Raw genomic sequence first — 16,317 nt, forward strand, 5'->3', positions numbered from 1 at the left:
CAACAGCTGATGGAGCACAGCATGCGTCTGAATATGTCGTTTCGATTTTTAATAACTTTTTTTTATATATATTTCATGGAAAGAACAGTAGATATTTATTCATATAAATATTAAAGACTGGCTGTATATAACTCTGTGATATAATCCATTCAGCCATGACAACCTTTGTAGGCAAGAAATAAATGAACTGAAGTTAAAGCCAGCGTTCTTTGAAGAGTGAATACAATGGCTGACAAGACGAGGAGCAATATTGGGGAGTCGAGTGATTTTGGGTGCGACCATTACAGACGGAAGTGCAAATTAGTTGTGAGTATCAGTGTAAAAACGTTTGTAGTCCTCTGGTTCACTGCGTTATGGATGAACAAGAGGTATGGAATAGGGAAGACCCTCTTGCAGCAGACGCCAGTGTTGGTGCTTGTGGGACTGTGGGTATTCCCATGTATTCCGCTGTTATTTTCGTTCACTTGCAGTGTGATGAGACCAGACTTAATTGGTATTATAATTCATAGTGAGGTGTGTACGTGAATAAAGACAGACAGCATTGTTCTTCACTCGGCCTTGAAAATAATCTCTGATGATGTCATCGGAAGTCAGATGATGTAATGATGGAATGTTTCCCAAATTAAGTGAAACCTGGCCGATTAGGTAAATTTTTGCCCATGCATCAAACTTAAAGAAAAACCAATAGGCCTGCATTTTGACACCTGTTAAGCAATGGTCACGGGAACATATTCAAGTAACTAGTACCCAGGTGGTGATCACATGAACCATTGTCACAGCAAGAAATAAATATCCTGATTATTTCTGGGGTGGTACATAAACGTTTCATGCAAAATCTGTTTCCCTGCTGTTTTTAGCAATGTTCCACTGTGTGAAGTCATTTGACTCGTCATTTGTAATGGCAGACATGATGGAAGGGACTGTTCTAACCTAAGTGTTTAACTAATTCTTGCCCAACCTAACTTAACTGTACCAGATGATTTAATCAAACCTAACCCAACCTAACCTGACAATCTAGCATCCAGTTGGGATACGAAAACCACTTTTGAGTACGTTAAACAAGACAGGTAATCGGGGGTATGGCTTAGGGAAAGCGATATTAAAAACAGTGGGAAATTTTTCAGCAGGAAAGATATTTTACCATTGTGAAAATAGTAAGAAAAATGGCGGAAAACAAACTGCAGGAATATAAATTGGTAAGGTCCTTCTACTGGTTCAAGTAAAACTTCTATCTATCTATCTATCTATTGCCAGACGCCTCAATCCCGTTTGGGGTGGCCACAAACAAATCGCCTCCAAGTCGCCCTGTCCTCCGCCATTTCACTCCCCTGCTCCCAACTCACACCCCCCTCTCTCATATACCTCTCCACCCCATCTCTCCATCTCATCCTCGGCCTCCCCCTCCCTCTTTCCCCCTCCACCTCACTCACATACACTCTCTTCGTCAGTCTTTGACCCTCCATCCTCTCCACATGGCCAAACCACCTCAGTGTGTTCCTCATAATGCTTCCTATCACATCCACATCAACACCACAACACTCCTTTATATCCTCATTCGTCAGCCTGTCTCTCCATGTGACTCCACAGGCTCCTCTTAAATAACTCATTTCTACGGCTCTCACTCTTGACTTGTGTCCTTCCAACAACGTCTAAGCTTCACTTCCGTATGTTAGAGTTGGTATCACAATACTGTCATGTAGTAACTTTTTCACTTCCATGATCACTTCCCTGTTTCTTATCACTGCTTTCAAAGAACCAGCAACCTTTCTTCCCTGCTGTACCCTTTCAAGCACTTCACCCTCCAAACCTCCATCCTTACTCATCACACTACCCAAGTACTTAAACGTACTCACATTTTCCAATTTCTCACCATCCAACCTCGCTGTACATTCACTGACTTCACCTCTCTCAAAGACCATCACTTTACTCTTCCCTACATTCACCTTTAGATTCCGTTTCTTACACACTCTCTCAAACTCATCCACCAAGCCTTGCAGCTCCCCTTCGTCTTCACTCAACTACACGGTATCATCAGCAAACAACAGTACAGGGAGTTTCCAAACACTATCCTCTCTCACCAGGGCCACTCCAACATCCACTACCCTACCTTGTACCTCTTTTATTACCCCATCCATGTACAGATTGAACAACCATGGAGACATGACACATCCCTGTTTCAACCCAACTTTCAAAGAGAAAAATTCACTTAGTTCACCATCCACACGCACTGCAGCCTTCGCACCATCATACATACTCTTCACAGCATTCAACAACTTCCCATCTATTCCATATATTCTTAACACTTTCCACAATCCTAGTCTATCCACCCTGTCATATGCTTTCTCCAAATCATGAAAGCCGCATACAACTTCTTTCCCTTCTCTAGAAACTTTTCCACTAAAGATCTGAGAATGAACATCTGATCTACACAACCTCTTCCCTTCCTAAAGCCTCCCTGTTCTTCTCCAACTAATTTCTCTGTTCTTTCTCTAACTCTGTCAATAAGTATCCTACCATATACTTTTCCTATTATACTAAGAAGACAAATGCCCCTATGATTACCACACACTTCTTTTTCCCCTTTTCCTTTGTACAAGGGAATAATTATACCTGACTTCCAATCCTCTGGGACTCTGCCTTCCTCCCAGGCCAATCTGCACATCTTCCACATCCATTCGACTACTATCTCTCCCCCATGCTTCAGCATTTCACCACACACTCCATCAATTCCTGGGGCTTTCCCTGATTTAACTTTCTTCATTGCTTCCACAACTTCTATCCTACTGCTTTCTTCCTGTCTTCTCACCTCCCTCCTCCTTCCAGCCATTCCCCATCCACTTATACTCACATTACTTCCATCCTCCACGTTCAACAATTCCTTAAAGTGTTCTCTCCATCTGCTCACTTTTTCTCCCTTCTCCACTAGTAATCTACCATTTTTATCTTTCACTCCCCTGCTAACTTCACTTCCACCCTGTCTTACTCTTTTCACCTCTTTCCAGAACATTTTCTTACAGTCCCTCCATTTTACACTCAAATTCCTTCCAAATTCCTCATCCACTCTCTTCTTACTCTCTCTTACTAATCTTTTCACCTCTCTCTCTCTTTCTACATATAACTCTCTCTTCCGCCTCTCAACTTCTTCCACGCCCCTATTTCTCATCCATTCACTGTATGCTTTCTTCTTTTGTGCCACAGCCCGTTTCACCTCTTCAGTCCACCACGCTGTTCCTTGCACCCCCCTCCGTCTTCTCTTCCTTCCACACACCACATCACATGCTGCACATATTTCTTCTGTAAATATTCTACACACACCTTCCACGTCCCCAATCTGCTCCAACTCATATTTGCCCAATCGTTCCTCCACTTCTCTCTTATACTCTGCCTTTTTCTCATCCTCTTGTAACCTTTCCACTCTCCTTGCAACTACTCCTTCCTCTCGTCTTTCCCTTCTTCTATTCCTCCATCTTACTTGAACTTTAACTCTGGCCACCACCAAGTAGTGGTCAGAAAGTCCACTCCCCCAACCTCTATAAACTCTTGCATCCAATATACATCTTCGCATCCTTTCATCCACACACACATAATCAATCATTGCCTTCCTTTCACTCAGTTCACCACCCACCCTTCTCATCACTCACCATGTATACCTGTGGATCATTTTATGCCTGAAGAGGGTATTGGCTATCACCAACCCCCTCCCAGCACAGGTGTCCACTAACGCACTCCCATTCTCATCTATCTCAGCAGGCACACCCCACTCACCAACTATTCCATCCACCTTCACATTCCCAACTTTACCATTCATATCACCAATCTATCATTCCTTCCAAACTTTTCCATGCACACTTCTACATTTGTCCAGAACTCTTCTCTCACTCTTCTAGCACGATACTGCATTGGCGCATACACACACACAATTGCCCACATTTGTATTCCAACTTTCAACTTTACCCACACAATCCTTGATCCAACTGATTCATACTGTCTTATGCTCCTCTTCCATCTTTTACTCACAACTATACATACTCCTTCCTTTGCTCTCTCATTCTCACCTACTCCTGCACATATACCCCATCCATACCAAAATAAGGTAATGTTGCCATGTGAGTAAGACGAATTTTCATCTTCTTTCCTAGTATGTTTCACCCAAACGCAGATGAGTACAGCAATAATTGCTGTACTCACGCAGATTGATGTTTATCTTCACCAGTTTAAGTATTAAAACAGTGAAGATAAACGTCAGTTTATAGAGGTTGGGGGAGTGGACTTTCTGACCACTACTTGGTGGTGGCCAGAGTTAAAGTTCAAGTAAGATGGAGGAATAGAAGAAGGGAAAGACGAGAGGAAGGAGTAGTTGCAAGGAGAGTGGAAAGGTTACAAGAGGATGAGAAAAAGGCAGAGTATAAGAGAGAAGTGGAGGAACGATTGGGCAAATATGAGTTGGAACAGATGGGGGACGTGGAAGGTGTGTGTAGAATATTTACAGAAGAAATATGTGCAGCATGTGATGTGGTGTGTGGAAGGAAGAGAAGACGGAGGGGGGTGCAAGGAACAGCGTGGTGGACTGAAGAGGTGAAACGGGCTGTGGCACAAAAGAAGAAAGCATACAATGAATGGATGAGAAATAGGGGCGTGGAAGAAGTTGAGAGGCGGAAGAGAGAGTTATATGTAGAAAGAGAGAGAGAGGTGAAAAGATTAGTAAGAGAGAGTAAGAAGAGAGTGGATGAGGAATTTGGAAGGAATTTGAGTGTAAAGTGGAGGGACTGTAAGAAAATGTTCTGGAAAGAGGTGAAAAGAGTAAGACAGGGTGGAAGTGAAGTTAGCAGGGGAGTGAAAGATAAAAATGGTAGATTACTAGTGGAGAAGGGAGAAAAAGTGAGCAGATGGAGAGAACACTTTAAGGAATTGTTGAACGTGGAGGATGGAAGTAATGCGAGTATAAGTGGATGGGGAATGGCTGGAAGAAGGAGGGAGGTGAGAAGACAGGAAGAAATCAGTAGGATAGAAGTTGTGGAAGCAATGAAGAAAGTTAAATCAGGGAAAGCCCCAGGAATTGATGGAGTGTGTGGTGAAATGCTGAAGCATGGGGGAGAGATAGTAGTAGAATGGATGTGGAAGATGTGCAGATTGGCCTGGGAGGAAGGTAGAGTCCCGGAGGATTGGAAGTCAGGTATAATTATTCCCTTGTACAGAGGAAAAGGGGAAAAAGAAGTGTGGTAATCATAGGGGCATTTGTCTTCTTAGTATAATAGGAAAAGTATATGGTAGGATACTTATTGACAGAGTTAGAGAAAGAACAGAGAAATTAGTTGGAGAAGAACAGGGAGGCTTTAGGAAGGGAAGAGGTTGTGTAGATCAGATATTCATTCTCAGATCTTTAGTGGAAAAGTTTCTAGAGAAGGGAAAGAAGTTGTATGCGACTTTCATGGATTTGGAGAAAGCATATGACAGGGTGGATAGACTAGGATTGTGGAAAGTGTTAAGAATATATGGAATAGATGGGAAGTTGTTGAATGCTGTGAAGAGTATGTACGATGGTGTGAAGGCTGCAGTGCGTGTGGAGGGTGAACTAAGTGAATTTTTCTCTTTGAAAGTTGGTTTGAAACAGGGATGTGTCATGTCTCCATGGTTGTTCAATCTGTACATGGATGGGGTAATAAAAGAGGTACAAGGTAGGGTAGTGGATGTTGGAGTGGCCCTGGTGAGAGAGGATAGTGTTTGGAAACTCCCTGTACTGTTGTTTGCTGATGATACCGTGTAGTTGAGTGAAGACGAAGGGGAGCTGCAAGGCTTGGTGGATGAGTTTGAGAGAGTGTGTAAGAAACGGAATCTAAAGGTGAATGTAGGGAAGAGTAAAGTGATGGTCTTTGAGAGAGGTGAAATCAGTGAATGTACAGCGAGGTTGGATGGTGAGGAATTGGAAAATGTGAGTACCTGTATTATTATTATTTGAGTATTTTATCAGTACAGTAGTAATATTAATATATTGTGTGATCATGAAACACAGAAATTTATATTACATTTGGTATGCCTTTTCCTCTCTTCCTTCTTTCCTTCCTCTGTCTTTCCTTCATTCTTTCCTCTTCCTTCTGCTGGCGGTTGACATTAAACTCCCTCTTCAGTCTTTCGTTCCTTCATTCTTTCCTCTTCCTTCTGCCGGTGGGTGACATTACACTCCCTCTTCTGTCTTTCCTTCATTCTTTCCTCTTTCTTCTGCCTATGGGTAAGTCTACACTGAGTGACAAGCCAAATGGTTGCCTGTACACCAAGAAAGCATTTACTACACTGGGTGGTAACCATATAACCAAATTATGGTGCCTGGTGGTTTAGTGAATAATTAAGATGCTCCAATCTGATTGAGCCTCTGTAGCTTTATATCCAAGGGGTGGCTGGGGTTTATTGCTCACGTAATGCCACTCGGGGATGAGTGAGGCTGGTCACTGTCATTTTAACCACTTAAACGCGGCCGTAAACAGTCAATTTCCCCTGAGTGGCGGGGTTGTATCGCGTTCTGAGTACCTGTAGGAAAATATTAGCCAAAAATCAGAGATTAACCCTAGAACATTATACTTGGTATGGCAGATAGTACTTACATTCAGCTTTCTCCAGAGACAGGTGTTGAGCCTTCGTGGACTACCCAAGGACTTGTGGAGACTTGCAAAGTTGGGTAACCAAATCTTCACTTTCACACCTCCAGCAACCTGGTTTCCCCTCTACCACAGCCTCATTCTGTCACAGTAAACTTTATACTACAACGTAAAGGTAGTTTGGAATCCGTATTTGTACAATAAGCACTGAAAATAAGGCTAAAATCAACGGAGCATACGGCCGACATGCACCGCGGCGGCGGTCTTCCCGTCACTCAACAAACATTTCCATTTTCACAGCTAAAAACATGTATACTACGTTACTGTATTTTCAATCATATTACTTCCCAAAAGATCACCACGGCGCGCTTTTTATTCTGCCTTACGCCCGCCGCTTTATTCTCGTTCCTGTCAGCCGCTTGCACTGACTCGGAAGAGCTAGAACTCGCCATAATGTCACTTTGAAAGCCTGCGGTAAACTGACGCTAAACAGGGGCAAACCGTGAGAAAAAAAGCTAGTGTTACAACTGGGGAAACAAGCGTTTTCTATTAGCATAAACTGCTTGTGAGAGGAGAGCGCAGATTTACAGTTCTGAGCACTCAGAGCGCTGCCATGTATCACAGCCAGGCTGGCCGGGCCGTGGTGGGGGGGGGACGGGGGAAAAACGCGATACTTGGCAACAACTGAGGTCAGTAGTACAAAGGTAAAGTATGTTAATTGTAGCTAAAGGGTGGTGGTACTGATAGACAATACCAGCTGGAGTCTGCTTGCCCGCAGTTATTCAAAATTTACTATAATTGCAAATGCGACGATCCGCCGTTATGTCCTTTTTGCCGAGCGTCGCAAACGAGACGATCCGCGTTTAAGGGGTTAATGTCAGGACCAACTTGCCTAGCCCTGGGTTCCTACGCTTCTCATGGGGCGACATAGGATTGGATGATGGGTGGATGGCTGGAGTATGGTAATTGAATACCATATAATATAGCATGCATTTGACCACAGTTATAATTGTCTTTTGCATTCAGATGGACACAACCATCCAAAAATTCTAAATCCAGTTATTGCCATAATTTTAAAGGGCCTATACACAGTCAGTCATGACTGCACAGTCATGGTGATTGTGGATTCATTGGTTTTGGTCATACACTAGTGACCTTTATCATTTGTGGCACACCCTCTAAAGATGAGTATTGAAGTTGCATGTATAGCAGTAATTCTTGTTCTTGAGAAGTGATAGCCAATGGGGTGGTGTAACTGGTATTAATCATCCCTGAAATGTACCTGGCCAACCCAGTGGCCACTGCAAATATCCAAGGGAATATCCCCAGCCTCCTTAGAAGAGTTCTCCCATAACTAGACTTGCCCACCCCATGGCAACCCCATTTTATAAGCCTTAGCTGTGTCCATGCTGTAAAAGACATAGTGCCCAAGAAAAACAAAAAAGATAAAAGAGTGTTGATGAATGAATAGCATCGTTTCATTTCGTTTCGTTTTTAAAGGCTCCAGCATGCTTGGATGCGTCAGCCTTGGTCACCTAATGGCGGCTCTCCATGCTGCATGATCCATTGCAGCCTCCCTGTTCAGTCCCTTAACCCTGAGGTCACACTTAATGACCTCGTCCCATGTCTTTCTGGGTCTACCCCTCATAACCCCACCCCCAATATTAACACTTCTCACCTTCCTCACCCAGTTATCATCCCTCATCATCACCACATTTCCAAACCATCTCAATCTACCTCTCCTCAGCACAACACCAATACACTCCGGTCCCATCCTACCTTTCAACTCTTCCATCGTAAATCGAGCCCCCCCAGATCTTGCATGCAAGGACACACTACACATCCACCGAATCATTGTCATTTCTGTATGTCTGAGCCGGCGATAATCCACCTTCTTTACTGCCCAGGTCTCACTACCATACAGCATTACACTTCTAACACATGCTGCATACAAAGACCCCTTAGCACGTAGGGAGAGTCCTCTCAGTGTCAGGAGAGGCAAGAGCTCCCTGGACTTTTTCCAACCACTTCTCACCCTAGCTGCAGAGCTAGCTCCAGCCCCACCTCCAGCACTCAACATGTCTCCCAAATAACAAAACTTGAGATTCACCAGCAAGTTCAGTCTTTTCAGGCCTGACAATCTCCACCTGCTCTCCCCAACACACCGTACACATAAAATCAGCATTATCTCGTAGTCTACTTCTGATACCACTACATCTCTTGTGCACCCATTTATCACAAACACCGCACAGGATGGAATTACTTCCCACACCCTTGTGGCAAACTGCACATGGCCACTCTCCCTTGTCTTTGACAGTACTGCCACCAACCCTAGATATCATCACTTTTGTTTTATCTGCATTTACCCTTAAGCCCTTGTGCCCCATACCATCTCTCCACTTCCTAAACCTTTCTTCCGCCTCCCTTTCCTTCTTTGCAATCAACACCAAATCATCAGCATACAACATCTCCCACAGGAGTCCGTTTCTAAAGTCACGTGAGAGGGCTTCAAGTACCATGATAAACAACATGGGACTCAAAACTGGCCCCTGCTGCACACCAACATTCATGGAAAACTCATTGCTCAAATCTCCATTCACTCTTACCTGGATGCGAGCACCCACATACATAGCCATAACCACCCTAACCAGGCTCTTCTCCAAACCAAGCTTTCTCATTACCCACTTCACCATCTCTCTAGGGACTCTGTCAAAGGCCTTTTCCAAATCAACAAAAACAAAATACAGATCCCTTCTCCTACCAATATATTTTTCCTGAAGCTGTCGAACAATGAATATGGCATCAGTGGTCCTCCTACCTGGCATAAACTCAGACTGCATCTCATCAATATTCACTCTTTCTTTAATCATAACTTCCAAAACTCTCTCCATTACCTTCATTATCTGATCTAAAAGCTTTATACCTCTATGATTTCCTCTTTCCAGGGCATCACCCTTCCCTTTATACACATTTACAATTACACTCTTCAGCCAATCATCTGGGACAACACACTGATAAATAATCATATTTATGTAGAGGGCATTATAGCCCTCCCGCATTCCACCTACTACACGTATTAAATCATCCCAAAATCTGTCTTTCTCTGCTTCATCCAATCCTGCCTGGCATAAGAAAAGATAAAAAGTCACACATGAGGCCATTGTACAAGACAATGATTGTGCAATCATTCCCACACACCGTCAGGCATGGCTACATAAGCATCATGATTGACAAGAAAATATCAAGCCATTTTAGATACTCCTCAGTTATTTGTGCAAGCCTTCAGTCACACCCGTACTCAAAGGTTATACCTGCATAGTCATGATTTACCGTGTATGGGGCCCATTAGGATGTACGTATATTGAGGAAAACAGCAATTCCAGGAGCGAGGATGGCTAAAGAATATCCCATGTAACCATTGCTTGAGGAAATTTTCTTTTACAAATAGCTGTCCCTCAAACCTAGTACAGTACCATAAACTGGGGTGAATTCGGACTTGGAGTGAATTCGGACGTTATTGCAAAGAAAAATTATTTAGATTAATTAATAATTAGTGAATAAACATACTAGGAATCTATTAGTGCTCAGTTGTTTGTATTTCTTTACTGTACTATTGTGTATAAAGATATTTAATCTATCATGTGACACATACCAAATATATATGGTACTAAAAAGCAAACATACCTTATTTTCGGGCATATAAGGCACACCCCAATTTTGGCAGTCCTAATCTGGGAAAAGTAAAAAAATGCAGCTAACCCCAGACCCCCTAGCTGAATGTCTCACGCTTTCGGCACTCGGCCCATCTACGTATCACTACATAACCATTCATGTGCTGGTTATAAAATTTTCATGTACTATACTGTACTTGCTTAGAGCTGGGGATTCAGAGGAGACTGTGAAGATGGCACACACCAAACATGTTTAGTTAAAGTAAAAGAAGAATATTATATTGGGAATACTGCATTCTGAATCATTGATTAGTGCTCTGGTATCTGTTACCGACTGCATTTGGCCAAATATTGGCCTGATTTCAATATTATTTACTGGAGGGAGCTTACAGCACCCAGCTGTAAAAGGCTCACATCCTACCTCCCCCTTACCAAATACACTTCCCTATTTTGAACAGTGTAAGTTAATGTCAGTGATGGAACAATAGTGTGGTGTTAGAGTGTAAGCAGCAAGTGAAGGGAAATTACTATTGTGCCATTTTAGGTGAGTTGGAAACTTGTTTTTAGACTTTGTCGGGTGGATTACCCTTAGCCATAAGCATATCCCCATAAAATCCATGTTACTGGTATGTTTGACTCAGTTTCTGGTAAATTGTTATGCAATAGACCCATCCACATTTTAAACTGAATGTGCTGTACTGTATTCTAATAATGTCTGGTCCAAGCATCATCAGCCAATCTCTGTGTGTATTGTGGGCATGGAAAATAAATGTTCGTCCCCACTCAAGAATCAGTGATTAACTTAAGGAAGGGCATCTAGTCAGATGTGGTTGCATGTAGCAACCAGAATCTTCAAAACAGAAGCAATGTTTCAGTCTTTTGAAGAGGGATGTGTGTGGCATAAAGCTGCTTTTGTTGCCTTTGGCAGATTTGTGAGCAGTAACAACAGGAAAGGAATACTATAGTAATATTTGCTAATGAAGTGGTTGTGCAAACATCACTCTTATGTGGGAGCATTTTGAAAATTATTATTATGTAAACAATGCTGAGGAATGCACTCTAGATGCAGTTTTTAGTTTACATAATAACTGCTCGTACTATATACCCTAACAGCGAAACGTACAGTAGATAACAACAGAAGCAGTTCAGCGATGGCCGTATATGCTTGTAAGATTAATACAGTATAAGGAATCTAGTGTTACACCTGTTGTCAGATATGCCTTATCTTCCATTTAATACAATTGCACTAGTAGCATCATTGCTACTGCACCCTTGCATATAGCAATATAGTCAGTGCATCCTTAGATGAATTCTCAGAAAATACCATTAATTGTAACCTTCCTTACCCTCAGAGCCCTTGCTGCAAGACAAACTATGTGTGTCGATTTTGTCATGATGAGGTGGAATCCCACCCGCTGGACCGAGCCAACATTTCCCGAGTGGAGTGTTTGGCATGTGGCACAGAGCAGCCCATAGCAAGTACCTGTACCAGCGCATCATGTGGAGTCATCTTTGGCCGTGTAAGTGTGGGTGATAATTACAGTATGTGCATTTAGCTGTGAGTTATGGCTCACCAGCTGGGTGTAAGTCCTTGAGGGGATGGGGTTTATTGCTCACATAATGCCACTTGGGGCCAAGTGGTTGTTCTTTCTCACTTTAACCTCATTAGTCTGGTGACACATATTTTATTCTTGCCACCTCCAGACAGTTTTATTCAGCTTAAAGAAAAGCATCAGATGGCGAAGGGGTGTATGGTGACTTTCTTACTTCATCTCTACAAATTGTCTCTCCATAGCTTAAAATAATGAAGAGATAATAGGAATAAGGTAGAAAATAAATAGACTGAAGGGATTAAATGTCTGAGCTAAGTAACCTAACCCAGGGCCCGTATGCTCCTGATGGGGCAGTGAAGGATTAGATGGTTGATGGGTGGATTAATTATGATTATTTGAAACCCATCAGTGGATTAACATATTACATTTTATTCTTGCTGTCACAAGATGATTTTATGTACCTTTGGGTAGACTTTTCATACTGGAAGGATTAGGTATATTGGGCCCTCTTAGAATGATTCAGATCATCTTGTAGCTGCAGAATATACTGCACTATGAAAAAGCACGGTAATTGTAGAAGTTCATGTTTTTGCATAAATAATAATTGAAGGGATATTATATCAATTTCTTTAGGAGGTACTACCATGGGAGTGGTCTGGGGCCAAAGGCCAGGTAGCTTGTCTTTCATAACACTTAGGAAACTTGACCACATTGATGCATTCAAAGTATACTGTAGGATGAGAATATTACACATATTTCTCTTTTCTGCAACTACTGTACAATCTGTTCTGTGGGGGTGGCTGGACTCAGTTTTATTTGGTGGGTGGCTTAGGAGAAGGAAAGCTCCAAATTCAAACCTGAGGCTCCAGTTAGGGTTAATGATAGTAAGGGCATACAGCCATCAAAAACTTCCCCCAAAATGCCTAGTGTTGCACTGGTGCAGCTGGAGCTACAGTGAATCCAATATCACTTATACTCGTCATTAACTGAATGATATGATTATATGTATTAATAACTACTGATGTGTTTGTGTTTCCAATGTTGTTTCACAGTTAAATGTCGGAAGTAGGTGGTTGGCTAGTAACAACCCTAGGAAATACAACCATAAAAGTGAAATACGTTACAGTACTCAACAATTGCTTATAGGCAGAAAACTCAGTCACAGTCACAAGTAAGCAGACTTACTTGAGACACTCAAACAATTACCGATATTATTGCATATCTGATATTTCGTTTTTCCAACAGTTCCTGGAAGTTATTGCAAAATATTTCATTGGCTTTAGCATTTACTGCAGCTTCCAGCATATAGATGACTAGCTGTACTGTAGGCAGCCCTAATACAGGAGTTCCTTAAGAGAAAGCTGGATGTTATTGTGAATTGATATTGAGAAAAAGATATGAATGATTTTAAGGAGTTTTGTTTGGTCATGCTGAATGCAGGTAACTGAGAACAATTTCACTTTCTGGTCAGTGCAGTATCTCTTTACCATTACTTTTTTACTTCCACAGGAGTTGCAACAGGCTTGTACCGTGGAACTGTATTATGTCAGTCAGATGAGAGCAGATAGTACCAGTGAATCTGGTTATCAGGAAATTCTGAAAAAGATTATGCCCATGTACATCAGTCTTAGCAGTTGGTTTCCCATGATTAGCCTACCAGTATTCTTTGTTTTCAGAACTAAATTTCACAATTCGTATTTAAGATCCACAGTAAATCCATTACCTTACATTTTGTTCAATAAGCCATTGTGATTAGATTTGGATTAACCTTTCCAATCTTGTTACATTCTGTTATGTCATTGCTACCTTCAGACAGTGATTTTTTTTTTACCCTACTTTCAGTGACAGACATTTGGTCAGAAAGGGTTACTTTAAGACTATTTCTAACACCATCATTATAGTTGGTCAGTCTAAAGCTTATCAAAATCATTAGGAGTGTTGATGAGGTTAAAGGTTTCTTCATTGTAAAGCAGGATGATTATGTTAACTGCTTCATTTCAGTTTTTCTATCTGTAGCCAGATGCCTCAATCCCGTAAGGGGTGGCCGTTTGTCTAAGTCAGTTATTTCATGGGGAGAGGCACTAACCTTCTCCCAACCCACTTGTTGACACGCAGGGAACATGTATGTTTTGGTTAATTGGTTACCACCCAGCCTTGTAAATAGATTCCTGGTGTACAGGAAATCATTAGTCTTGTCACTTAATATAAAGCCACCAGGAAATAAGAGTACTGTAATAAAATGTATCAGGACAGGTGGGAGAAATAGGAAGTCAGGAGGGCAGACAGAAAAAGAATGATAAAGAGGAAGTAAGCAGCACTACATCAGGCGAATGGATGATGGTTGCCACCACCTACCACCATTTCTGTGATATCTATCTATCTGTCTACAGCCCGACGCCCTAATCCCGCAAAGGGTGGCCGCAGACAAAACGCCTCCAAGTCGCTCTGTCACCCACCATTTGACTGCCCTCCCCCCAACTCATCCCCCTCTCCCTCATATACCTCTCAACTCCATCCCTCCACCTCATCCTCGGTCTACCTCTCCCTTTCCCTCTCCCTCCCTCCACCTCACCTATATACACCCTCTTAGTCAGTCTTTCATTCTGTGATATAATATATAATATATCCTTCCTATCACGTGACGGTTTTATATGGCTGGAAAGACTGTTCATAGTGAAAGAGTTTAATGGAGATGATTTCTAACCCCTTCACTGCAATATGTTTCTCCAGTGTTACATGAGTTGTATATCCATGTGGGGATAGAATGGTGATGGATGGAATATCTCAAATTTGATGTATGCTGATGCAGTGCTACTTGCAAATACCGGACAAGAACTTGGTAGATTAGTGCAGCATTTTGTACATGTGTGTGAGCATCGTACCTTGAGAGCAAATGTAGAAAAGAGTGGAGTCTTGGTTTTTGAGAAAGAAAGTGACCCCTAGTGTAATGTTACAGTGAGTGGCGTGAGACTGGAATTGGTGAGAGAGTTCAAATACTGTACCTGGGTACAGTGATAGAAAAGAGAGGAAAATGTGCAAAAGAAGTGGAAAGTAGAGTGACATAAGGAAAGAAGGTGGCTGGTGCTATGAAGGCTTCGAAAAGAAACAGAGGCTTGAATGCTGCAGCTGTGCGAGACTCACATGGAGGAGTGTTAATGCCGGCTTTGTGTAAGACTGTGGTGTGGCATGAAAATGAAAAGTCAAGAGTAAAAGCAGTGGAGATGGGACTGCTGAGGAATGTATGTGGAGCACAGAGAGTGGATAGGATGCGGAATAATGTGATTCGGTAAAGATACAGAGGGAAGAGGTCAGTAGACACCAGAATCGAAGAGAGTGTACTGACATGGTATGGTTATGTGGAGACAGTGGATGACAATAGATTGATGAAAATGATATATCTGTGTGAATTTGAAGGAGGAAGGAGGTGAGGTAGGCCAAGGAGAAGGTGGAAGGATTATGGTGGATGAGTGTGTGAGGAAGAGAGGTATGGAAGATCTATCTATCTATCTATTGCCAGACGCCTCAATCCCGTTTGGGGTGGCCACAAACAAATCGCCTCCAAGTCGCCCTGTCCCCCGCCATTTCACTGCCCTGCTCCCAACTCACACCCCCCTCTCTCATATACCTCTCCACCCCATCCCTCCATCTCATCCTCGGCCTCCCCCTCCCTCTTCCCCCCTCCACCTCACTCACATACACTCTCTTCGTCAGTCTTTCGCCCTCCATCCTCTCCACATGGCCAAACCACCTCAGTGTGTTCCTCATAACGCTTCCTATCACATCCACATCCACACCACAACGCTCCTTTATATCCTCATTCGTCAGCCTGTCTCTCCACGTGACTCCACAGGCTCCTCTTAAATAACTCATTTCCACTGCTCTCACTCTTGACTTGTGTCCTTCCAACAATGTCCAAGCTTCACTTCCGTACGTTAGAGTTGGTATCACAATACTATCATGTAGTAACTTTTTCACTTCCATGCTCACTTCCCTGTTTCTTATCACTGCTTTCAAGGAACCAGCAACCTTTCTTCCCTGCTGTACCCTTTCAAGCACTTCACACTCCAAACCTCCATCCTTACTCATCACACTACCCAAATACTGAAACGTACTCACATTTTCCAATTCCTCACCATCTAACCTTGCTGTACATTCACTAACTTCACCTCTCTCAAAGACCATCACTTTACTCTTCCCTACATTCACCTTTAGGTTAGGTATGGAAGATGGCGAGGTTAAAAGACTGACAAGAGATCGAGCTGGCTGGGTGAATTTTGTGCGAAGAAGTGAATGATCAGGGATCTGGCACCACTTTTTAACATGACAGCATTCAGGTTGACTTGGTCAGATAAGTACAGGAAGTCCCCAATATACGAAACTTCGATGTTAGGAAAGTGAAAAATATAGGACAAATTTTCTATATGCAAGGCATATGCTTTGATGGTATGAAAAGCGCTGCAAGAAAATGATTCAAATTTGGCACATGACCAACCGTAGCACCAC

General features: G+C 42.5%; 1 protein-coding gene across 1 annotated transcript in view; it reads left to right on the forward strand.

Moving 5' to 3' along the window:
* Window positions 1-225: 225 nt before the first annotated feature.
* The window catches only part of Rchy1 (Ring finger and CHY zinc finger domain containing 1), a 45,514-nt gene continuing 29,422 nt past the window's right edge, over window positions 226-16,317 (forward strand). The window contains exons 1-2 of the mRNA XM_080281455.1: window positions 226-306; window positions 11,614-11,781. Of these exons, the coding sequence (XP_080137581.1) occupies window positions 226-306; window positions 11,614-11,781 (249 nt within the window). The remainder of the gene's footprint in view (window positions 307-11,613; window positions 11,782-16,317) is intronic.

This window comes from Coenobita brevimanus, chromosome 89, assembly GCF_032717465.1.
Source record: "Coenobita brevimanus isolate Jiangsu-jjx chromosome 89, ASM3271746v2, whole genome shotgun sequence".
NCBI lineage: Eukaryota > Metazoa > Arthropoda > Malacostraca > Decapoda > Coenobitidae > Coenobita > Coenobita brevimanus.